Source organism: Simochromis diagramma, unplaced genomic scaffold, assembly GCF_900408965.1.
Source record: "Simochromis diagramma unplaced genomic scaffold, fSimDia1.1 OVJJ01000753.1, whole genome shotgun sequence".
NCBI lineage: Eukaryota > Metazoa > Chordata > Actinopteri > Cichliformes > Cichlidae > Simochromis > Simochromis diagramma.
The window spans coordinates 9,125,900-9,152,327 of record NW_024387523.1 but is presented as its reverse complement, the minus strand read 5'-3'; the positions used below and the strand labels follow the sequence as shown (position 1 = coordinate 9,152,327).

Below are 26,428 nucleotides of genomic sequence, written 5' to 3'. Positions count from 1 at the left end.
CATCATTTAATTGGAGGTTTAACAAAAACAAGATTAATGAGCTTTTCAGTTGCTAAAAAAGTTCCATCCCTTGCAGTGCTACCTTTAGTAGAACCACAGTAAACAGCATCAAACAAACAAGCCTATTAGGCTACATTAAACCTCTACCAAGCAATCTTATTCCTGTATTAAGATTAGCACTACTTTATTAGACATTTATTAGTTAATGGTGCATTTATTAATATCTGCATCACACACACATATATACTTATATATATATATACACACACACACACACACACACACACACACACACACACACACACACACACACACACACACACACACTATGCCTTAAAATCCCATTTCCTTAATTAGTTTTATACAATTATTTAGCAAGCATTCCATTTTTGATATAAAACATGACTTCATTGGTTATTGTGTAGAATTATATAATGTAATATTGATGCCATACATAAACATCACCATCACCGCATACTCAGACATGAGTATATTCACTGTTTGCAAAAACAGAAGTTAATGTTGAAAAATTAAAATAGTATACTTTTATAATGAGCAGCAGGGGTTATTTTGCCAAGCAACATGATGATGTCATAATATCTATAGATACGTAAAGATGTACCTGTGCTCGAATGTTGGTTGTTTCATGGACAAACAAACAAAAATACAGATTGTATTGTCTATTTATGGTAAGATCATTCTAAAAAAAATTATCATAAAGCATTACCAAGTGTTTTTTTTTAACACATTTGGAAATGTTACCAACTGGTTTAATAATCTCTTCTTCGAGCAGCCGAGACCTCAAAAGCTTTTCAGTGTCGCCCCAAAGTGAATCACACATCACAAACTTTGTATTAACATTTTTTTGGAGTCATTTTTAAGCATCATTTAAAAATAACTGGGTAGTAACAGTGGGCGGGATAGTGGTATAGTGAAACTCCTCAGTAGTCCGCACTCAAAGATAAAGTCGGAAAGACGAAAGCTTGAAAATGACGAGTTTAGTCATTTCAAAGAGAATGTTTCTACAGTGTTGCTATTATCAACTCGGTTCATAACATTAAGAATATTAATTACTAATCACTGTGATAGGATGTGGCAAAGAGAGGAAGATCAATTTCAATGAGTCAGAATGAGTCAAAGGAAGTAGATCTGACTGTGAAGTTAAAGAGAGTTCAGTTCAACAAAAAACTATTGGAGCTAGAACTAATGATTGCGCTACACTGTTGCCATACCTCAGGACAACAAAGACAACTACAGAGAAAAGCGCTAATGAGAGCATCATCTGTAACTGCGCAGACAATCAAGTAACATGCTTCTACGGCAGGCTGATATTATCATTATCTCTGTGATAATGTGGTCTCTCTCTTACCATGATAACTTAAGACAAAAAAGCCGGCTCCAGAGAAGTCCGAGTGGAATTTGATGAGGATGATGTTGGACGTTGAATAGACAGACTCCAAAGCTGTGTTTCCGCTGAACTGTCCAATCTGAGGAGAAGACTGATCTGGACCATCCCTGTGGTAAAAAAACCCAGAATGAAACACAAACAAAACATACACAAAACCTGTGTGACCAAGAAGACAGCGAGAGAATAAAGGCCCATAAACGAGTGGACTTGATCTTTCTTTATAGAACAATGGGCTTGAACGTCCACCTAAGATATAATTTGAATAAGTTATTGCAGTCATCGGTGACAGTTAGATGGCTATTTATGTTCAGGAAATGGTTGCTCCAAGGCTAGAAACAAAGACTGAAGAGACTTGACGATTTTTTATGAGACCTGCTCCATTAACTGCAAATGCAGATGGACATTGTGTGACAAAGTGCTGGCTCCAACAGCGATTGTGCATGGCTATGGGCTCATCTTCCTTCTCAAAACAATACAAACCACAATGTCAAAAAGCTCATTTAGATAAGAAATGCTCTGAAATTTAGATTCAAATTCTCTGACAAAGTAACAGCTCTTGATAACACCACAACCCACAAATCTATGGCTCTCTTGTTCTTGCTTGGGGATGAGTTCATAAATATTGACTGAACTGTTGTCAGATCATAAGAATAACAAATGTTAGTCCTGGTGTAGACTTGGCTTCACTGTTCCCACTAATATGGGCCTGGCATTCGCAAAAAGTCACACAATTACCCGAGAAGGCAGGCAGGAGGTTATCCATCAAATGGCAGGTCATGCTCTCAGTGAACATATTTCACCTTTAATGACAGCACCAGCTGTCAGACTGGAACTAACCAATATCAGACTCATTATCTGTGATTAAAAAGCATAATCATGAAGTTAAATTAAATGATTATTTCCTGCTGTTAAGTGTTTTTGGAAGAGACTAATTATACCTGCCAGGTTATGAACAGAATCATCCCCTTCTCTGATTCGCATTGGGTGGCTCAGAGTCATCAGAGCAGTTGCACTTATTGCCTTCCACTGCTTGATTACAGCTGATGCACTCGCTCGCTAACATTTATTAGTATGTCAACGCAACACTTTCAGTACAGAATAGCCTTTAAAGATAAGGTTGCACAATATATAGAAGCATCTGTGACATATATGGAAACTTTTGCAGTGGATCGCTGTAGCAAGCCTCCCAGTTTGAGACCAATTAGCAGACTAAGCGACTGTCAGGTCGGCTGGCTCTGGACTGAAGAGACCGCTGTGAAAATCACACCTCTACCACTGACACCGCGCTCTCTACGGGGAGCCAGCATGATTGCGTGACTAAGATCGGGAATTTTTACCGCATTCTTGTGTCGTCTTTGCTTCAGTCCGTCCACTTTTCTGACAGACCAAAGGGTCAGAAACACGCTGTGCGACCAATTCATGGAATTCACACAATCAGCTGTGGGTGGGCGGCACATGCTTCAACTGTGTTGTGGTGTGGGAAAGACAGGCTGGATATCGCACAACTATAGACTAAAACTAGAGCTAAACAAATCACACACCAACTGCTGAAGAAAACAAGCTGCTTTTTTCAGTGGATAGCTGCTAAAGAGGAAGGTCTGCAATGTCATGTTTGTGTAGAAGCCAAACAATACCATAAAGCAATAAGTGTGAAATTACAGATTTGCTTGAATATAACTGAGCTATACACCATCCTGTAGCACTCTGAGGAGTGAAGCAATGGATCAAATGAATTAGTAAGCTGCAGCAATTTTGCTAACAAGTTAAACATTACAGTCAAGGAACTGATGTTTTTCTATTCCTAAATATCTTATTCCTGCTTTTCTGACATTTTACAGCCAAATCAAATCACCAACTGAGCTTGAAAACTTGATTTATTCCTAGAAAGTTAGGTTAATGAGTTATATTTGATATTGGAGTGAGAAACAGTTGACAGAGTTGCAATCCTGTGAGGCTTCTTCTCAAGTCTGAGGAAAAACGGAACTGTAAAAGCAGTTTTGACAGCATGGCAAGCGTGGAGCTAATCATATCTATAATTTCATGACTTCTACAGACAATAAAGGCATCTTGGAATATCAGGTGGTGAATGTTGTGAGAAAAATACCTTTTATATTTAAATCTGAGCTAAATTAAAATCTAATTTTCATTATATTTTCTGCTGACCTAAAAAGTTGAGAGTTCTCAGACTTTCTAAAGAGGAGAGAAAGTTTCTTGTTAGAACAATTTTACAGTTTCCGTGTGGCTAAAGAAACAGCCAGACCTGGACATCTGGAAGGTTGGCAGTGCTTACAGAAAGACAGGATAACAACAGAACAAGCCAGACATTCGGTCCTTCTGTGCTGGTCTAAAAATACACGATTTGCAAGGAAATGTATCAGCAGCAAACCACGTCTTGTCCTGCTGTTGTGTTCTTTTTGCTCAGCCCTGCCTCAAATGCCTATGCGGCTACATCGCACCCTGTTGTCTTTTTATAGGAAACAGGAGTAGGTGGAGGGACTCTGGAGAAAGGGGCAGCATCATGGCACCCGTAGCAATAAACGATGCAACGTATTTATGGTTCTGCTACCACCTTGTACCTGCAGATATCTATGTAGCGTGGTATCTAAGCACCATTTAAGCACCTGCATTGACAAAATGTCTAGTGTTGCCAATGGCTGTTTTCCTCAAGAAGAATAATGAAGAGAGAAGTCAAGGCTGGTTAGCTGGGAAGAGAACGATGTATTGTATATAACATATAAGGCTGGCCGAGCATTAAAGGTAGTGTAAGGGACAGGCCAAAGAAGAGAAAGACCTATGGCTAAAAACAAAAATGGGTAAACCGTGACAAGAAGAAAATTATATCAGAGTGACTTTATATGCATGACAAGGTGTCTGCAGTCATAGTAACCTTGCAGGAATTTAGCCAATTAGTGGTTAGCTCTGAAAAGATTTTAAAGAGCGTAGCATCCGGCTAGAGAGAGAGAAAAGAAAGTGTGTGTGTGTGAACAGAAAGTTATGTGGTACAAATTAAATAGTTATTCAGTCAAATAAAACATTTCTTACTTAAACTCACTTTAATGAAGCAGCGAGAAGAAGAGATAGCATTATAATAATAGCACATAATGAGCATGAATACCGTCAGTTAAGAAGTAGAGCAAATATAAAACGTGCTAATTGAAAAAGTAAATAGCACCTACCAGACAGTAATGTAGTCATATATGGGCTCTGTGCTCAGTACAGTAAAGTTGATATAAATCCCGTGTCCAGGAGGAACTCGAACGCTCCACACACAGTCCTGGAAATTTGGGTATTCCTCAGGATGGCCGGGAGAGTAAATGGTTCCATTTAATGACGTGATGTTACCACCGCAGAGTGCTGCAAGTGAGAATATTAACAGAATTGCCCTTAATAAATTACCCGCAAATTAGAACTGCCATTGTGAAGCTTCAATAATTGTCGGGATCGCTGTGAAAGAAAATGTCTCTATCACTCATGTAATGACCACTGGATAACACCTTAACACCTTTAATAAATTGTCATTACATTTTTATTTCTGTCCCACAGCTCAGCTGACTCTCAGCTGTGCTGATGTTAGAACAATATGGCTTAATATGAAATGTTATCATCTTGAAATTAGAACGATTTTTTCATGTGTGGAGTAAACCAAAACAATAAGAGTAAGATCATTTATAGTGAGAGTGAGATTATTAATCTTTACAACAGTAATAATAGCTGTCTCTATATATATGTATATTGTGTTTATATCATTAAGAGACTACATTGTTATGATAGCACCACATATCCTCCAAAAAAGTCATCTTTGAGAGTGAAAGTTGATGAAAGCACATGTATGTCTAACAAATTAAGGAATTTATTATAAAAAGAATTCATAGAGAAACTTCTTCATACTTCTTTTGGAATTTGTAAACCCGTGCATTATGATTTATTATGTGGTGATACGTTATTATTAAGTGCCCTGTAAGCCTGTATGAGAGGACAACAAAAAGATGCAGGAGACTCAATTGAAATCCAGCTAAAATGATCAATCGCCTTTGATCAAAGAAAAAGATGAGTAGGCATAAGAATAATCACGTAATTTACCTTCACATCGTGGTAATGGGTGGTTCCAGTTCCTGCTAATTCCGTGCAAACATGTGAGCGAGGCTTCTCCAATCAGAGAGTATCCGGGCAGACACTCAAACGACACCGTCATCCCAACACTGAAATCTGTGCCAATCACGATGCCATTTCGAAACGGTCGAGGGTCTGGGCAACTCTGGAGCTGGTAGGCTGCGGAGATAATAACATAAATTATTCAAGAAAAAAATCAACGAGGCAGAAACGATTTGTTAATTTACTCCTGTAATGTGCAACTCATGACTAAGAGCCACAGTATGAACTGCAGCTTCAACTGTGAACAGTTGGTTGAAAAACTAAAATCAAGCAAAATAAATACATACAGCAAATCGATCCTTTCTTACTCTGCATAATGAATCATCGTTCAGCACATTAAAAAAGTGGAACAGGATACATCCAACCATACAACCATACGAAGCTCAAAGGAGAATTACTCTCAGTTAGTGTTGCTGGTAAATTGTATACATTTCAGATTACATGTTAATAGTGTAATCTGAGTATCCTAAAGTACCCTGAATGTGTTTAAAAAAGGAAAAAATCTTAATCATCCTATTTAAAAGCTGCTTGTCCAAAACGTTAGTTAAAAAAGACTCATCATCTTTGTGACTTGTTTTGCTGTCAAGTCATTATTAACAGGCATGTCAGTGACAGCCAGGGTAAGCGTCTCATCTGTTATGATTGACAGCTTCGATACCATCAGTCCCGCCTCTCCTTGATTCTGGTTGGTTAATGAGAGAGAGAAGCGACACTGGCGAGAGCACTACTTTTCTCCATGTTAAACTATTTCCACCCAAGAGCGTCAGTACGAGGGAATAAAGCTCAGAGCTGAGGGTGATTTTTGCACGCCGATGAGCTTCATAGGCTGTTTGCGGAGACAAATGCTAAATGATCTTTACTTTGTAATTAAAGGATAAGTTAATTTAAAAGAAAAAATGACTACTGTAATTCTGTATTCCTCTGGCTTGCTTAAAAAAAATTTGCAATCTTCAGCTAGAATTTAAAATTGTCACGGAAAAAAAAAAGAAAGATGCGGCCATCCTGCATCAAAGAAGATAGTTCTCGTTTTTAACATGGTGCCAAAATATTCTCAAATCACATCCGCCAGCTTGAAGTTAAAACATAATTGTTGCATAATTGTCCGCAGCCGGTGCTACAATAGCCAGGGCTTGGAAGGAAAACATGTCACTGAGACAGACAAACACTGGGAGAAATAATGGTAATGGGAAAAATGAAATTGAGGGTATTCATATTTTCCCCGTTTTGAAAACACTGTGGCAGTGCTGCTGTCAAGAGATAAAAGGTATTATTCATCAGCCACTGTAATATTCACATTAATGGAATTAGGCGAAACATATTTAGGCTATCTACAAGATTTGTCATAATAAATATAAGACTACTCAAACCATTTTAGTGCCAGACAGAATAAATATAAAACTCCTCTCATCATTGAAATTAATCCAAATTGAGGACCTGCATGCACCCAGTAATCTTTTTGGCAAGCTGCTTCTGTAGTCAAGAAACATTTTTATCCCAGTAGATGAATTCGTTGTTACGGTAATCGCTCCTGAGAAATCAAGTCACAGTGAGACAGTTGTTTCCACGTCGGCAACAGTCGCGGTCTGCTCTTGTTGTCTCTCTTAGGAGATGATCGCTGTAAACAAGATGTCGGAGAGGTGCTTTTAGAAGCAACGTTTACCTTGATACGTGATGTGGAACCCGGGTTTGTTCTGTGAATAGTCACTGTGGAAAAAAAAGCTGGTTTGGTGGGTGGTGCTGAACAGAGGTTTGGGCATGACTGGGCCGCTGAATCGGTCAATGACAGAGCCCGTCTCCAGCGTTCCGCTACGGATCTCCAAGTAATCGTGGATTGCTTCAGTGGAGAAGTTCAAAAATTGGAGATGGATGCCTGGGAAAGAAAAAAGCAATACGACGCGTGACGTTATACGGATAAAGTCTCCTGAAAAACACTTGCACTTTATCTCATCACCAAAACCAAAAGCAAACAGAGAAACAAGAAAGAAGTGCTACAGACAGAGAAAACAGATTCTCACACAAACTCAAAGAAAACACTTGTTTTAAACTCTACTCAAAAGTTGACAGTGTTTCTTACCAAAGCCGACAGGTAAGTTCACCGTCCATGTGCAGTCTAATCCACTGGGGTAGTTGCCGGGGTAACCAGGACTTAGAATCACTCCACTTACATCTGTCATAGACCCACCACAATGGGCTGTACACCCAAACACACACATAAATAACACAGAAAGAAGGAAAAAAGGAAAAGAGTGTTTCAGCGTTGAAAGCAACACATCAAAAGCAGGAGGCTGACCTCACAGGAGGAAGCAGACATGCTTCTCTTTTCAAAAGACACCGCTACTGACTCGAGATTTTATATCTATAACCTGATATTTTGCAAGTTTAAATAAAAAGTTGACTTTAATTAATGCACACGCTAAACATGTTAGCGTTGTTTGAGCTGAAATGTGTCCAGGGCTTGTTTGTGCAGACTTTGCCTCTGTGCATGTTGACGCTTTGGTTCGCTCTGCATGTTTATGGCAGGGTCTGATTTAGCTTTGGGTCAGTAGTATTCTGCACAGAATACCAAATAATCAGCTCATCACAGGAGAGTAAATTGATCAAACAGCTTATTTCCCAGAGAGCCAGTGAAGGCGGTGGAGGCTGATTGCATCATTTCTGCAGCACTGAAGTTTTGCATGTTTCCCAGCACATCCAGGCTTGAATGCATATGTGTATGTGTGTGTGGATGGGTGCAATGTTGAGGAAACACCTACCGATACACAGCGGTACAGGATAGTTCCATCTCCTAACAGGTCCGGGCATACAGGTTATATGGGCATTGCCCTAAAATGATAAAAGCAACCACAATCTTTTCTTAGAAACGACTAAAGAAATCCCTGCCAGTGACTGCACTGATTTAAACATGCTGTTTTACATTTTTTCCATTAATCACTGTGCATTTACATTAATAGTACAGATCTGTATATTAAGCAGAACTTGACAGAATACTGTACAAAAATTGGGCAGACCACACCAGAGACATGCATTATTCAGGAGTTATGCAAACCACATCAGAGTTGTATGTTTAGCAAGAGCTGTGTAAACCACTTGAGAGTGGGGTTTTCTTTTGACTCTTTTAAATAATTTTTGGTTTATGCAGCCAGTGGATAAAAAGAATGAATGGTGGTAAAGCTGAACATGCTTTTACATTAAAAAACCTAGATATCTGGAAATCAGTTTGCATTAAACAACTAGCAGTATTTGTGATTTATGTTCATCTGCCACTTAATATGAAAAGAAGGACCAACGTGTGGATTTTTTACCTGAAGAGAGTATCCTTGTTCGCACGAAAATTGCACAACATCCCCCACCATGAACCTGTCTCCTTGTCTAATTCCATAGTTTGGAGTCTGAGGTTCTGGACATGACTCCAGACCAATAGCTGATAAGAAAAAATAACATGATTATTTGGAAATACCGCATGCCTCTGATAAAAATGCTTTAAAGATATAGATGTACCTGTATATTCCAGGTGAAATCCAGCAGCTGAGACACTAATATCAGAGCTGAAGCTGAGATAGAGGTTGTTAGATGTACTATTCAGGAGAGGGGGGATAGTAGTGCCTGAAAGCAGGGAGAAAAGGAGAAGAGGAACAGAGGGCCATGATCACATTTTTTTCCTCATTTTTCAACTAAGGCCTTTAAAGCACATGATCTTAGTTATCTGACAGCAAAGGAGACAACAAAGGCCTCCCAAACCTACATTTTTACTTTTTTTTGTTAGTGAAGTGCTCTCGAAGGAGGGAGAAGGGAATTACTTTTATTTGAGACATCTGTTTTATTTGAAACCACTTTTCAAATGTTGGTTTGACCTACTTAGCGTGGCAGGGGAGAGTACAAAGTTAAAAAAGAAAATGGGGATGCAATACTGAAGCAAAGCTGGCACAGCACGTCAGTATAATCACGACCCTTCAAAATAACGTATTAGATGATCTTTTATGCAAAGGAATATGAGCATACTCCAGTCTCCTTATTAGCAGAAATGCCATTTATTTTTCTTGGCATGCTTCAAGATGCAACAGTGGTAACAACATTTCCTGATATAAGCTACTTGTGGATTTATATTTCGCAATCGCCACTTCAGAATAAAAAAAGGCTCGATTTGCATTGTGTTGTGCTCGCTGGCAGGTGTGCCAGAAACAGAGACAGATCAGCAGTGAAACGGGTCAGTAGATGTTATTGGTTGCCTGTTGTGAGGGAAAATAATTACCACATTGCTGAATAGTCTGCAGCCCCCCTGTTGTTGTTTTTACATTATCATTCATTATCATGACGGAAAATAAAAAGTGCTTTTTTCCCATAATAATAATTCCTGATTGATGCCAAAACAATTAACTGCATTGATTTAACTATCACAGTTATTTGAGGATGGATGACAGTATTAATTAAGAGTTGTAATTAACCCTAATTAAAAAAAAAAGGTCCATCTTTTCCCTACAAAGATTTATTCATTAATTATATTTTTACATGAAATCCAGATAGAATAATGTTATTCTAATTGTGTGCCATATAATCTCTAAGTTAGCTTACTATAAAGATGTCAAGTCCTCTCATAGATTATTTAATACAACTAGGAGGTACCCAGATGACTTTGCTTCCCTAAAAGCAGTATAGGTTTCCTGATGAGATTATGACTTCTCCTTTGGGCAGTGGTCTGAATTATATGAAAAAGTAAATCTGGAATACAGGTTAAATCCAAACTGAACAGACATTTTGGTTGGACATGAGGTGCTGGGAAATTGTAGGGAATTTCCATTTTATGGCTTAGTCACACTAGAGTGAAAATAGGACAGCAACCTTCTTGCAGGTACGAAAAACTGGTACTTGCCCAGGGATTGCACTGAAAATGCATTTCTTTGCACTTGCTAGTGGTTCCTTCAAAGAATCGGTCACCCAGAGTTTGAGAATGTTGCATCCAAAACTTGGTGGCCACTTCTGATTGCAAGGTGATTGCACAGGTCATCTGGTGGAGCGCGACCTGTGTGGTCTGACTCAGATGCCATTTATCTGTTTGTTACAGAAGTCTCAACTCAGCTGCTAACTGGTTGTATTCTGCTTATGTTCCTATATAAATGTCACTCTGGATTTAATCATTGTTATTCTTATTCTCTGGCTCTTCTCCACACCCTAACTTTGTCTTGTCTTCCTCCCCTCACCTCTAACCAGTGCGTCTCCCTGAGCTTGGTTATTCCAAAGGTTTCTTCCAGTTAAAAGGGAGTTTTTCCTTCCCACTCTCAGCAAAGCACTTTATTATTGAAGGGTCTTTACCTTAAAACATGCCTTGAGGCAACTGTTGTTGTGATTTGGTGCTATATAAGTAAATATAAATTGAAATGAACTGAATAAAACGCGGGTTGTTGTGCACCTGTGTCATTCTGCAGTTAAATCGCTGTCCTCCAGCAACTGTGTCACTATTTGTGGGGCAATTTCTGAATTTCTGTTTTGAAACTATGAGGTTCTGTCAGGACCCTGAATGTAAGCAGTGACTGGGAATTTTTTTTTTTAACGCAGGATGTCTGCGAATAACTTACACAGCTAATTGCTTTCTTGTCTTTCTGTCCATTTTGACACAACTGACAGCAAGTTTTCACAGATCTGGTCCCCGTGTTTAAAGCAGCCATTTTAAAAGCAACAAGATCGCAAGTTCATTGGACACAGTTAGAATAATTTGACGTTTTGCAGTCTGTAGCCACAGTTTCCTCTGGTATGCATGTAGCATGAGGCAATGTAGAGCAGCTGCATTGGACCCGCTTACTGTTTCAGATAATTATATGGCAGGTACAAGTGAAAATCAACAATTTTGTATAAAACACAAATACTGAGAGCATTAAGTTTGTAAATCCTCCTGAGAACTGAGGAAAAGGGAATTTTCCCATTGAACTTCTTGTGTGATTTCCTTCCTCTTTGCAGCTAAAAGAAGCCACCCAAACACATGAGATATCAATGGAAAGCCCAGCGTGTCCTCTATTTAGCACATCAGGACTTAGTAGCAGCTCAAATAAGTCAAAAGATATAGACCAAAAACAAATATCCAACACAGAGGAGTTCTGCAAGCCCCAAAAACAGATTTATGACTCACATAACACTGTTGCTTTTCACTGAAGCAGAAAAACAAATATCATCATTTAGACAAGATAAGAAAATCATTAGTGCAGAAAAGTTATCTTAAAGGTTTCGCTAACAACACAGTGCAGTAAATTTTGGGACCAATAACAAATATGAATAATTCCATTAATACTGAGTTTGACAGATCATCTTTACTCCTACCGGGAAATTTGGCTGTAAGAGGATCAATTAGTTTTGCAAAAGATATTTTTTACATATCTTTCAAAGGAGATTTTTGACACAGGCCTTACTGGGTATGTAACTCAGCTCCTGCTGAGACGCTAAATGCATCCAGCTTAACTCAAATTGCAGGGAGCCACATGAGCAGATTTCACATTTTATTTATTTAACTGTCAAGACTGGCTGTGATCAGCCTAAAATACAATCCACTTCTTATTGTTTCGTTATCGGTGGAATGAAAAGCTTCCTGAAATTACCTGAAGCATTTGATAAACAGCATAACAATCTCTAATTGAAAACTCAATTGCTTGGTATCAGACTTACTTCCATAAGAGCACTATAAACCTTAATATATAATGCCTTAGTAACCATTTCCCAGCCCACTATAGATCTTCAATGATGCAAAACTGGGAATCAGAAATAGGTTGTTTGATGGTTACTGGTGTACTGTGCTAGAAAATGCAGTATTGTTATCCACTAAATATATACAAATTCAATAAATCTCACACAAGATGGACTGCACTCCTTTTAGACTAAATAGCGTAACTGTGGGCTCTCGTGCATGTACCTTGTACATTATTGTAATCTTAAATTCCCATATTTTCTTCGAGTATGTCACTTCTAGTGCATTTAATATTGAACTATTCCCAGCACTATAGAGTTCTACTTGAGTAACACCATAAAAAAATGATGGAAAAAAGTTTACCAGAGTAGCTTCCCAGTCTTGGTGCATGGTTGTCAGCACCGTCGTAAAAATCCAAAGAGTCCCAGTTATGCTCAGTGGCAAAACTCACAACTTGTATCTGGAGAGAGAGAAAAAAAGAAAACACAAGTGATTCTTAGATTTTTTTTTTAAACCGTCTTTAGTAAAATTCCCCAGATTGCTATGAAACTGCATTTGGTGCAATGTTCAACAGTTTATTAAGCTTAAATTGACAGAATTAAAACCCACACATACTGTTTTTAATCTAAATGTTTCACAAAACAATCTATTGAGACGGAGCAGCTTCAAAAACAATTATCATTCTACTTTTAAATCAAAGGCTGGAAGGAAAGGAATCAAAGGGATTTACAAACACTTTGAGGTGCCTGTCATTTCAAGGGACTGCACCTTGTGTAAAAGGCATCTTTGCCTTTGTATTTGTCCGTGATAGCAGTTTAGCTTACATGCAATCAGGCCTTATCTTTCATGATTAGATCCTATCTAGTTATCTCTGGATGGCCCCTCTCTCAGAAACCATCCATCCATTCATCCTTCTAATAATATCTTATCTTCCCTGAGATCCTGCCTGCTCAGCTTTTAAGCCAATGATACATAGGTCAGCCAGGAAGCAGCATGTGACAGTTACTACCTGTATTCCAGCTCCTTCTGGGACAGAGACCTTCCAAACACAATTCTGGTTGTTGTCATATGGCTCTGGGTAGCCAGGCGACAGGATAGTCCCGCGGCGAGAGGTCAATACGCCCCCACAGGGAACTGGGAGAGAGAGGAGTGAGTGCACAGAGCATAGTAGAGGAGAAAGGAGAGAAAAAAAACCAGAGGTTAAAACAACACTTTGTAGACAAATTACAGGAAAGCAAGACAAAGTGAGCCATTCCTTCCATGCCCGTAACAGAAAGAGATACCAAAGAGCCTATCTGGATAACATATATGACTAGAGTGCATATGGATTGCAGTTGTTTGTATTTGTTTTAAATTGTTTTTCAGTTATGAGAGTCTACTGTGCAATCATGCTAATACTGCATTCAGAAATAGATAAACAAACCCTTCTGTCCTGTGTCTGATTTTCAGATTCATATTTACCTATACATGTTGGCAAAGTGTCATTCCATTGCGCCAGGTTGTCCGGTACACTCTCACAGCGAATGGCAGTAGAGCCATGCAATGTGTAACCGGGGTTGCACTCAAATTGCACCAAGGCGCCGACTGCAAAGTCATTACCGAGACGTTTCCCGAAGCGTGGCTCGGGGACTGAACTGCACTGGGTGGAGCTAGTCCGGGGTACAGCTAAAGGAGAAAAAAAAGGAAAGTGCCCCAGTGAATAAACTGAAGTGTATCATTGTCACTGCATATGGGAAACATATTTAAAATTTCAAATTAAAATTTTCTTTAAATAAATGTAACAAAGGGCGAGAAAACGCATACTCAAGATGATGTGTACAATCAAAATGTTCTGTTTAACTGAAAAAGTAGCAAAAAATGCAGTAATGCATGGTAACAAATGCATAGTAATAAAAAAATGCTCATCATTATAATAGAAATGGCAATAATAATATCAATAATGACCTTGGTAGACAAAATGAAATCCCTTAGCGGTTTCTGGTCCAACTGTGGTGAACTTTATTGTAATCTGGTTTCCTGAACTCAGAGGGAGAGATTCACCTAGAGATGAAGTGGAAGCAACAACACGTTACGAGGCTGAGGCTGGGTGACTGTCATCTGTTCAACTATCCACAATTAAAATCAACCATCCTTACCAGAGTGTGACCCAGAGAGAGAAGACAGGAGCGTGTTTTGTTGAGTGGGTCCGTCATAGATCTCCACCACGTCATTAAGAGACGTCTGGAACAACACAAACTGGCCGAAGAGAACTGGAGGTAAAAATGGGGGAGAAAAGAGAGAAAGAGATGAATTAACCGCAACTGAATGGCAGCAAATTATTATTCCATGCCACTGTCTGCTGCTGACCTTCCAATGATAAAATTAACCTGTAATACCTGATTTAAATGTTATTAAGCTGCAGTGTCACCTTCTATTTGAGGCCAACTATTGGTATAAAATTATATAACACTTATTAGTCAAAACGCTACCTTGCCTTCATCATGCAGCAGTCAACACCACCACCCCGCCACCCACACCCTTCTCCTCATCAATTGGCAACAGTGTATCAGTGTTGTCAGCTAGCGGGAGATGCTAATCTTGCAAAGACCGACTTGGATTTGGTAACGTACGCTAGCAGAGCAAGACGCTTTTCTGTCCTTTCTTCTGTATTGCAAGTTTGAGTGAAAGCCATATAACAAAGGCGGTAACCTGTCAACTCTGAAGTGCCACTCACACACTGAATCTGATCCAATCACGTTTCCTTGCGAAGAACACCTGCAGGGACTTGGCAATTAATGACATGCTACCGCTGGAAGACAGATGTGTAGGAAAGGAGGAAGGAAATACATCCAACACTTCCATACAGTAACAAAAGATTAAATTTCAGAGTGCAGCTGTACGGGCAGGTAGCATTAGACAGTCCCGGAGGTATTTTCTCAAACAGGTACAATTTGCTCTGTCTCGAATGATCACTGTACCATCAAACCAATCATTAGTAACCTGAAGATGCAAATTGGTAGGTGAAGTTTTATTGTTCGAAGCACATGTCCTATCTAAAAAAATGTCCTCTGGGATAAATTACACCGATTTGGAGCTTTCTCTTCCACTCACTGCACACATGCACATATATATCACCTCCACACCCCGCCTTGCTCTCACTTTGGCCCCAAAGGCTGAGGTGTTAAGGATTAAATCTGAACATTGCCAAGGATATGCTGGTATAAGAAGGTCACTGGTCAATTTATACAAGGCTGCCTCTCTCTGAGGATCTCTTTTAAGGTTTCAGTCACATTTTGCGGAAACATAGCTCTGGCTCACAAACGATCCTCTGTGCTTTCGTGAAAATTCTCATGTTGTTTTATTGACAAGCAAAGCAGGACTGAAACGATGGGTTTTCAGTCGCCACCGAATTTTTCCCACAGTCAAAAAGGGGATTAAAACAAATCATTAAGAAAGCGTTTAGCTTTATATGGTAAACTACCCTCTTATTGTCATGTTTTATTGGCCTGTCACGGTTTCTGCCTGCCTGCAGACATCGCTGCCCACTATGTAAGGATTTTTAGGAAATCAGAGCGATTAGAGTTTCCCTTATTCCTTGCTGTGATATTGACATACTGCACAGCAGGCGGAGGAGTTCACACCTGAAACTGTTTCAAAATACAGTACACATTCGTCAACATTTGCACACAGATTCATGAATTCATAAAGTATGATGGTACACAGGGAATAGCTAACACACCTCAGCGGTACTAATAAAAAAGCCCACACAAAGTCACAGACATTCACAGACACAAAGGAATTAATGATCACAGCAGTGTTGTCCTTTGCTATGTTAACCTCATCGCTCTCTGTTAGAGAAACGCCTCTGCATGTAAAATCATATAGACCCTAGAGATCGGGTCAGCCATCTAGTTCTTAGATTCCACCAAAGTCTGAACCGATCCACTGAATTTAAAATCAGGTGATTTTAAATGTTTGACTGTTCATTTGAAAGGTCTCTTTACTTCCTAACATCAGTTGGAGAGAAAACTGGGCGCTGATCCCTGTGGAGCTCCCGTGCCTACTGATGAGTTGCCTGAGTGGGTGTCCTCTGCCACGTAATCATCCAACAGGAGGTATAGCATCTCCAACGGGACATATGCCCAGGGTTTTCCCTACGTGCTGGTAAAACTGAAAGAGGCATTTGCACGAAAAGGGAGAAACTTCATCGACCATTAACCAGCCGAGTTTTTTTCGATTCCTACATCTCTGATCGCCTGACAGTTCAAACAGCAGGACTGCTGCAACCTCCAGCCTGGACCATTCAATTGCTGTAATTAAAAACAAGATATTTTACACAAGAATGACAGCTGCTTAAAAATTATGGGCAGTGCTGCAACTTAACAAAACAATCTGTCTTTTCACTCTGTGTGGGAGTTTTGGGAAGGCTCTCTCTGTGTGTCTTATACAACACGCAGACCAACCAAATGTTAGCTCCTCTCACTCAGGATTTCTACACGGAGGTGAAAATCCAAAAGCGCAAATATAATGAGACATCAACCATCCATGGCCTTAGGGAGAGCTGAGATTTATTCATAACACCACCAGGGCATAATTGGACATAACCCACCAATTACTGATTGTTTATTAAAGCTTAATTCACATTCAATGAGCAAATAGTTCTAATAATCAGTCAACAATGTTGTTCATTTATGATGTTGTAAACTGATATTGTAGGCACAAATATAAGTTGTCCATCTCCACATTGATGGCATTCTTAGTTCGACAACACAAATCTAACTTGGTGTCCACTTGCAGGCTCCCTCCAGAGCTGTTAAATACAGTGATGCTCCACTGACACGTGTAGATTAGAGTCGCACTAGAATACATTAAAATGCAATTCTGTATTCAGCTTGAATTTTGATTGATATGAATATACCAAAATATTCCAGACAAAACTCTTAACAGCTGTGGCAACAATAAGGAATTATTTACAGATTATTTCCCAGCAGAAGCCTTTTAACCCCCCCCTAATGATCACCCTCTCAGCACAGCCTCACTGTAACATGAAGAATCTGCTATAATATTCATATCCTTATTTATGTCTGGCTTTGAGACCACCAGTCAAATGTGGCAGTCTCATCTCTAAATGTCACTACAATTATGAAACTCAGGCCTGGAGACAAATTAATGGCTAGAAAGCATATTTTTTATCACTTGTAATATAACTGATGTTTCTGCGTGTTTTCAAAACACTGAGGAAGCTTTTCAGAGGGCGCCACGAGATTCCCGCAATAAATCTGAAAAGATTTAATGCTGCTCTTTTTTTCAGCGTTAAAAAAAAAGCAATATAATAATTATTTGAAAAGAAACTTGTGGCCACATGTTTAACTTTCAAAGCTGAAAGTCTGTACTACGATGTACTGCATAGGTTGTTGAGCTCACCAAACTCTCTTGGTACGGATATAGAGTAGATGCAGGTCTGTCCGGAGGTGTAGTTTCTCGGGAAATTTGGAGATAAAACAGTCCCTTCTGATCCCGTAGAACGACTTCCGCACGGGGCTGGAGATTCAGACGTGTGCACAAACAGATAGCAGTGACAATGAATTCCATACAAGTAAATTCTACTTAAATAGAGTGAGTGACATATATGGTTTTTTTTTTACCTTGACAGCTAGGTAATGCCCTGTTCCATCCAGGTCTGCCATCATCACCCATACTGCATGTCAGAGTAGAATAGCCCTGTAAACAGACAAAAAGGAAAATGTAAGAAAACCAGTCCACGTAACTAATTAACCAGCCAACCAACACCCGGTTTGATAAATTTCTACCCACCCAGCCATTCAACAAACCAATGAACAATCCATCCAGCAACCTAAGAAACAGCTACTCAAATCCCAAAATCCCAAATTCAGTCAACCCCTCAGTCATCCGAGTGGTTGTACCTGCAGTACGTATCCTGCTTCACAGTAGAAGGTGACCGTCGAGCCCAGCTTATAATCAGATCCCAGCCTGGTCCCATTCAGAACCACACCTGGGTCGAAACAAGATTCCCTCAGCTTGGCTAGATGGAGTAAAGGAAGAACAAGTGTGAGTTAGAGAGAATATGAGGCAAAGGAAAAGTGACAGGCACACATGAATAATAGGGCAAATTAATAATAACTAAGTCTCTTGCAATAATCAAATAAGGCAGGCATTCCGTTGGCCTTTGTAACAGTCTGTTTGACTTAGCTGTCTTTGCCAAGATGGAGCAAGAACGATAACTTCATCCCCCGGCTTTTGTGTGCTACATGAACCTTGTAAATTATGGCCTTGGCCCCCCCTCCCAAAAGATTAGTGGCCACCCGCATCAACTTAAGACTTAATTTCTCAGTCCATTCAAAGTCAGTGTTGACTCTTTTGTGCAAATGAATCAAACTCACACCTCCTTGACAGACTATTTGAACAGACACTGATTCAACGGGCACTTTATGCAGAGAGCAATAATTCTCTTTCATCCTGAATTTAGCATGGTACACATGTATATACACCAAAGTGTGAGTGGTCTTAGTGTGAGGTAAAAGAAAATATTGTCGTTATATTCTGCTGAAATTGTGTCATCATGAGTTTCTATTATGTTTACTGTGGAAATCTTGGAGTAATTTCCCAAATGGCTTTCTTTAAGAAAAACACAAATGACAGAAAACAACATCAAGCGGAGGTGATTTAAAGATTCGAAATTATTTTTCAACAATCAATGGCTATAAAAAAAACCTTGCAGTTGAAATGTTTCAACTTTCCTTGTTTGTATCCTTAAAACAGAAAAGAACATAATAACTTAAGACTGACTCTAATGTAGTGGCCATATACATAGTGATATATAGTTAGGTAAATGTACTGTAGTGTGCCACTTCCATTTTTGTATATTTTTCTATGAAAATTGGATATTGGTGCATGAAAACATGGAAACACGGTTTGTACGATTCTAACAAGCTTGAAAGTCAAATTTTGACGTGACCCCAACTATTCTTCAACACAGCCTCGACTCTCTTAGGGAAGCTTTCTTGTAATTTCTTTGAGTTGTTCTGAGGAATCCCATATGGAAAAGAAATAGTAAAAACTTATATGTGATTACTCATGAAAATGGCCACTTTCTCATTACTTTCATACATTGTTTTAGTAAGTATCCAAAACATACAAGTTTCATTTTATAATTTTTCAAGGGATCTTATATCTGTTTTCACTCTTATATGCTTTTCATACAAGTTTCACACAAGACAGATACAAACTTTACAAGATTTATATATATCTTTTCCATATGGGAGAGTACTCTTGAAGGACACCTGCCTTCTGCAGGTGTTGTCAAACTTTTGTTCTCTCCAAGATTTTCCCACTCTGCCTCAAAATTGTTGAGGTCTGAGCTCTGGGGAGGCCAACCCATGGCTGAAATGCAGCTCCAAACCATGACAGAACCTCCACTGTGTTTTACAGATGACTCTAGGCACTCACTGTTGTATCTTTCTTCTTAGCTTGTCAGCACACATTGATAATGATGCAAATCAAAAAGTCACAATAAGACCTGTTGCCACTGATTTTCAGTGTAGGTCTGACATACGCTTGACAGCCACCCTTCCACTGAGACCATTTCTGATCATGCTTTGGCCAGTAGAAGACAGACTGAAGGGCCAGATGCATCTCTCAGGTTCTGTTTCAGGCCTTTGTCCACTTTCCTCAATTTTTAAGGACACAATACAAGACATGTCAAGTTTTCATCAAACAGCCCTTTGAGAATAACCTAGCTGGTGCAAAAATACTATTTTATGCCTGTCAAACTATGTTATCTTTGACATTTTTCATAGATTTAACTAAATAAAAGTAAAATACAAAGAAATGAGAGGTGACCCAAGACTATTGCACGGTATTATAAACTATTAAATGTTGCAGGAAAAAAATGCACTCCTTTCTCTTCTTTAAATGTGATTATACTTCAAATTTCTTTGCCTATTACACTTTATCAAAATTTGCCTGTGTTATTAATATGACCTCTGTGAGAAGGCAAAGTGTAGTTTTAGGTGCTGCCTGATTCAGTAAGAATTCAATTTAAATGAGAGATGTGGTACAGTTAGCAGACCATTATACCTTTGTATTCCAGGTGAAATCCAGTGTAAGAAACCGATCCATCACTACGGAACGCTAAAAGCATTGTATTTGAACTGCTCTCTATCCGCTCTGGGAGTTTGCTGTCCTGGAAGCTACCAATGAGCGGACTGTTGCTATCCGGACCGTCGTAGATGTACAGGAAATCATAGTTTGGCTCAATGTTGAAACTAAAGGTAGAGGAAGACAGAGACAAACAAGGAAGAGAAAGAAAGTCAACAAAAATTCAAGGACAAAGTATCTACCATGAATTCAGTGGTTTTTAGAGTTGTTTTGTTTGTGATTCGTACCACAAAGCAAGCACAGCTTTTGAAAGTGGTGAAAGCTCAATAGATTTCCAAAGCACTTAAAGGCAGAAGTTCCCACTTCTTGAAAAAAAGTCATAATTTTACATGGTTTTCAATCTTGCACAAAGCAAAAACGAGGTTGATTATTTCACTTTACTCTCGTTTACCTGCAGGAAAAATACCCTAAAAATTGTAATTTTCACCAACCCAATACAAAAGAGTCTTTTGGTCTGTTGCTCCAACACTTTGTCCAAATTGAAATGATTGCCAGAAATTTTAGTATTAGAACTTACTGCCAGCAAAAAAGGATATCCAGGTTTTCAGTCTTCAAATGGAGCCAGCTCAGCTTGAAAAGGCTTTTAGTCTACTGTCATTCCATTTCACATTTCACTCGGCAGTAACATTTGTCTAGTAAAGAGGTTTTAAAAAGCTCAATCGAGCTGAACTGGAAAGTAGCATTGTAGGTTACCTGATGAAGGCCAGTGACAGGACGTAGTCTGGGTTGACAGCAATGAGCCAGTCACAATCTTTTGAGTGAGGGTAAGGATGCGGGTAGTTCGGAGAGAGTATAAATCCATTGGAGCCTGTTAGATTTCCTCCACAAGGAGCTAAAGTGGGAACACAGGTCAAGATTGACATCCATTTTGACAAAGCCTTGAAATGTCATAACATTTAAATATCCTCTCAAGCTCAACCATACAGAAAAAAAGAAAAAAAAAACCCTTTGTGTACCATGCAACAGAGTGTGGAGAAAACTGCTACTGAATGAAAAGCTTCATTAAATAGCAGAAGAATGAAAATATGTGAATAGAATAAAGCGTGCCCTTTTTATACAGCTCTCCTTTAAGTCAAAGACACATGTGTCCTTGAGTGAGACAATACCTCCAGCTGTATATGCAGTACATTTATTGTGCGTCCCTATAGAATATATGAAAGTTGGAGTATTCACCTATGCAGACAGGTGGGCTGGGCTGCCAGTAGTATCTGTTATCCACTTGTATACAGGTTATTTTGTCGTCCCCCTGGAGCTCGTATCCTGGGTCACACTGAAAGGACACTGAATCCCCCGGCTCACGGCCATCTCCACTACGACTGCCATTCATCGGTACTCCTGGGTCCCTGCAGGCTGTAGCTACTGAGCCTGGACAGATAGGGGATAGGAACAAAGCAGGGAATAGAGGAGAAAGAGGGGAACAATTACAGAAAACTGTGTCACACCAGGTATCTAATGCTTTAATCCAACGCATAAAAACAGCACCACTTCCACTAACTAATGGGTCCTACGTAAGTTAATTTTGTTCCAGTTAGGTGAAGGTCTTTGAAGCAGCATAATTATATAGCTTTTTATTCCCTTTATTATTGATGGAACTACCCATTGAAGAGCATAGACACAACAACAGTAAATTAAAATAGTAAATGGCCTGTATTTATATAGCGCTTTACTAGTCCCTAAGGACCCCAAAGCGCTTTACATATCCAGTCATCCACCCATTCACACACACATTCACACACTGGTGATGGCAAGCTACATTGTAGCCACAGCCACCCTGGGGCGCACTGACAGAGGCGAGGCTGCCGGACACTGGCGCCACCAGGCCCTCTGACCACCACCAGTAGGCAACGGGTGAAGTGTCTTGCCCAAGGACACAACGACCGAGACTGTCAGAGCCGGGGCTCGAACCGGCAACCTTCCGATTACAAGGTGAACTCCCAACTCTTGAGCCACGATCGCCCCACAGTAGTCTAAATGATACCTATCTGTTATATTTGATATCTTTCTGGTTAGATTTAATTTCATCACTTACTAGAAAACTGTATGGCAAATCCAGACTTGCTGATGTAAAAGTCAGTCTCAAACTGAACCGTCACTGTGTTCAGTGTCGAGTGGATTCCTTCAGGGAGCAGAGACCCACTGAGCTCTGCCAAAGACATTTCATTCTCAGGTGGCCCATCCCAAACCTTCAGCATGTCATGGCTGGCTTCAGTGTCAAAGGCCAGAAACTGGAGGCTGTAAAATAAGAATAAAGTTTAATTAAAGCAAGAATATGTTTCACTTCACACATGAGTTTACACTATGCTTAACGTATCGATCAAAAGCCTTAATGCGATCATCTGTACCTCACAATATTTCCCGAGTCCACCTCGATGGTCCAGGTGCAGCGAAGGTTATTGTCGTATGGGAAAGGGTATCCGGGGGAAAGGATCCTCCCTGACGACTCACCCTTAAAACGACCCCCACACTCCGCTACAGGGATAAATAACGTCACACACACTTATTTTAAAACAAACTGTAAACATCTCTGTGATTAGCGCCTTTGTGACAACATTACAAATCACCGCGGCCCAACCGATGGCCAGTTGATGTGTGTGTATGTGAGCTGTGACAAGCCAACCATTTATCTGTCTGTGGCAATTGTTTGTCAAGGCAATCAGATCCAGTAGGTGCACCTCAGAGGCCACTGATTAAACGATCACCAAGGAGACAAATGGATAAAGAAAGAAGCTAACTCTTATCCGTTGAGTCTCTCTGCCTTTCTCACTCTATATCACACGCAGGAGATGAAGAGAAGAGGAGAAAAGAGGAGGAAGAAGACACAAAGTGCTGATCTTGCATTCCTCCCTAAAGAAATCACAGCACATTATATAACAGAAAATAATTCCCCCTTCTCTCTTTGTCTCTCTCGGTTATATATTTTCACAATCTTCATCCCCTCTCTGCTTTTCCTCCCTCTCCATGTTCCCCCTCCCTCAGGCTCTCCTCCCTTCATCACTGGAATATATTATCTCGGGTAATCTGAGTGATATTAAGAGTTTGGAAGGAGAAAAGACAGAGAAAGAGAGAGGGAGAGGGAAAAAGAGAGAGAAAAGGAGAGAACCAAGGGGGTAAAGAAGGAAAACCTGTGAGTAATAAGAAGAAGAAATATAATATTAAGACTGGAGGTTAGATGAGGTCACAGCGTGTCACTGTTAAAATATAAAGTCAGAGCATTTCAGCCAGTAGTTTTATGAGTCTTTCATTATTAATAGTGTGAAGGAGGGAGACTTATTAGTCGGAATCCAAAATCAGAAAGTTCAGAGGCAGCAGTGAAGGGAAAAAAAATGGTCCTAAAACACTGGACTGGCTGTTATGCTTATAGCTCCCATGCAAAGCAGCAACAGCAGCCATTCTATTTGTCACTTTAAATAAGCCTAACATTTGTTTGGGTTTAATTAGAGGATGCAATCATTCAACCATGTGCTAACTGGAAGGAATAACAACACATCCGAATTAAGTTCAAATAATATTCAAATCACAGCGTTTTAGGTATTTCATTCCAGTACACTGATAAATATGTGAGTGTGTGTTTATTTTCCAAGCGAGAGAAGCCCGAAACTGCACAGCCAGTGAAAGACTACGGTCGACTTCTCGATATCAATACTTCGGACTGTCGTTTTGCATCAGTTTGAAACCTTGGAAAATGAATTAAAAAGGCGACGATGGCATAATTGAGTATTAAGCAATGTGTCGATACTAAGTGGGGAGTTTGCTCCACAGAATGCTTTTAAACAAAGCCAAATCAAATTGAATAAAATGAGTTTATGAAGAAATTCTCAACAGAGTGTTTGTCGCTTAGCTCTTCGTGTGCCGAGAGTTGCCTGGAGGTTATGTGTGCTTTATGTCGGGGCATGTCTGAGTACATAACACAGCACTGGGAGAATATAAGGGCAGCCGCCAGGAACGGAAAAAAAATCTGCCACCGCAGAAGAGGTAGTGCATCAGTTGGGCCGAGGGATTCCAGGTGGTATAATGTCGAATAAATAGGCTTTTCATTGGGACTTTAAAACTACAACAGCGTGTGATATCCAGGGAAAATCAAGAAAGGTGATTCTACAGGAAATTGGCCCCCATCTGTTTTCCTTCCAGATAACCGAATTAACATCCTGCAATCAAATGTTGCATAAAGCTGCAAGTCACTTTCTAATCTATTACAGAGCAAACCTTGTATAATAATGCTTCCTGATACCTAAAGGTGTGTGTGTGTTAGCTGAATTCTAGATAAATAGCCATTCCAGCTAAAGAACACAATACACAGACGTAAAGAATTTATAATTACATTGACGTTCATTCGCTGGAAAGATCCTGCTCTGATTTTTTATTGAAATGATACCAACACACTTTTCAGCTATTGCTGTAACTCTGAATCTATTCAAGTAAGTGCTGTGGAAAACACACTACACAGCATTAAATGCAACAAGATCAATTTAAATCTCAGAAATAAAATTACCTCTCCCTCCCAAGCTTATTAAAGAATGTTATTCAAGGTCGGAAACACAATGCATCTGTGGAGGACTCTGCATGCTTTCAAAAATCTCTGTGTGTGTTTGTGTGTTTTCATCAGACCTTCTTTCACAGTGTTATTGGCTTCAGATACTAAAGGACGTACCTATACAAGAAGGCAGAGGGTTATCCCAGGCTCTCCTTTCACCCGTCATACACTTCAGCGTAGAAGCCCCATGTAGAGTGTAACCAGGCTCACATCTATATGTGATACTGCTCCCAGAAAAATGACCTTGGTCGTTGACCTTGAAGCCAAACTGAGGCACGCCTGGGTCTTCACAATGAGACAACTCAAAACCTAGAAAGAGTCATAAAAAAGACAAAAGAGCTTCACAGTACCTACTTTTTAAAATACTCACTAAGGGATATCCAAGACCCACAAGAGAAACAGAATTAGTTTTATTTAGATGCGCAGCAATATTCCCTTAATATCTGGCTCACTCAAGGATTCTGTTTATGACCATGCTGGTATCACAGATCCTGTTAAGCTCTCATCCCGTTTTAATAACAAAACTGAAAAAGATACATGAGACATACCATTATTAGGAATGATACTGGAGCGTGTATACACCTTATCCAATTTAATGTTGTTTTTCACAGTCAGTGTAAGCTCAGTTTCCATGGTAATATTCGGAAAATTTGTTTGCAGTTTTGGAGAGCGAGATATGAATAGGTATATAAATAGCTTATCCTTATAAGACCATAACCGGGATTTGATCTACGGCATTACCTGGAAGACGAGGTGCACCGGGATTTGAGTTATCTCCTGGCAGACTGCTGTAGGTGCATGTCTAAATCCTTAAAAAAAAATGGCTATTTGGAAAGCTATACTTACTATTGAGCAACAATTGCACATTTGTCATCATCCTGACATGAAGTGTGAACAGTTTTCCTATCTAAAATTGTTCTATCTTTGTTAGATATGTATAAGGAAGCAAACCACCATGCATTATTCATTCGACCACATCTCGGGAGTTTTATTGAATTACAGCCTCTATATCAAATGTAACACCAAACAAACAGAGGCAAAGTACTACAATCTCAAAATTGCTGCTGCTAATGTGCTTTGTTTTACATGGCAAAATAACTTCTACCTGGAAAAGTATGAAAACAGCAAAGGTCTAAGTAAGCCATCCTCTGCGCCAACACAGTACAGAGACAACACAACTTCAAAGCGAATAATACTAAGCTATCACCCTTCATGACACCATTTAAACAATTAGAATTCCAACTGTGCGTCTAAGAGGGCACTGCCAAATGTGGGTGTGCTTTGGTGAACATCAAAACACACCTTTACCACTTCGTCCTACGCTGAAAGCTTTGTTAATCAAACGCGACATGTTTCTTCTGATCGTTTCAGTGGGAAAATTCACATTTACTTCTGTGATCCATCCAACCGTTTAGAGTTAAACTGTTCTAGTGAGCCTGTTAGATTTATCAGAAATCAGCAGTTGTCATGAGGCATCTAACTGGTTAATAATTTGAGACATACGGCTAAAATG

The 26,428-nt window shown here is 39.6% G+C and overlaps 1 protein-coding gene across 8 annotated transcripts in view; it reads right to left on the bottom strand.

Annotated features, from left to right (window-relative positions):
* csmd3b (CUB and Sushi multiple domains 3b) overlaps positions 1-26,428 on the bottom strand; it is a 380,853-nt gene that overhangs the window by 46,087 nt on the left and 308,338 nt on the right. For all 8 annotated transcript variants that reach the window (XM_040020932.1, XM_040020933.1, XM_040020934.1 and 5 more), the window contains 22 exons: positions 25,033-25,224; positions 22,727-22,853; positions 22,414-22,616; positions 21,558-21,749; positions 21,078-21,216; positions 20,304-20,491; positions 18,131-18,249; positions 17,852-17,927; positions 17,631-17,747; positions 14,363-14,476; positions 14,172-14,267; positions 13,689-13,892; positions 13,237-13,361; positions 12,591-12,687; positions 9,059-9,163; positions 8,863-8,981; positions 8,314-8,383; positions 7,635-7,751; positions 7,221-7,430; positions 5,489-5,677; positions 4,585-4,762; positions 1,370-1,515 (listed from right to left, as the gene is read on the bottom strand). In XM_040020932.1, coding sequence (XP_039876866.1) covers positions 1,370-1,515; positions 4,585-4,762; positions 5,489-5,677; positions 7,221-7,430; positions 7,635-7,751; positions 8,314-8,383; positions 8,863-8,981; positions 9,059-9,163; positions 12,591-12,687; positions 13,237-13,361; positions 13,689-13,892; positions 14,172-14,267; positions 14,363-14,476; positions 17,631-17,747; positions 17,852-17,927; positions 18,131-18,249; positions 20,304-20,491; positions 21,078-21,216; positions 21,558-21,749; positions 22,414-22,616; positions 22,727-22,853; positions 25,033-25,224 — 3,123 coding nt within the window. The remainder of the gene's footprint in view (positions 1-1,369; positions 1,516-4,584; positions 4,763-5,488; positions 5,678-7,220; positions 7,431-7,634; positions 7,752-8,313; positions 8,384-8,862; positions 8,982-9,058; positions 9,164-12,590; positions 12,688-13,236; positions 13,362-13,688; positions 13,893-14,171; positions 14,268-14,362; positions 14,477-17,630; positions 17,748-17,851; positions 17,928-18,130; positions 18,250-20,303; positions 20,492-21,077; positions 21,217-21,557; positions 21,750-22,413; positions 22,617-22,726; positions 22,854-25,032; positions 25,225-26,428) is intronic.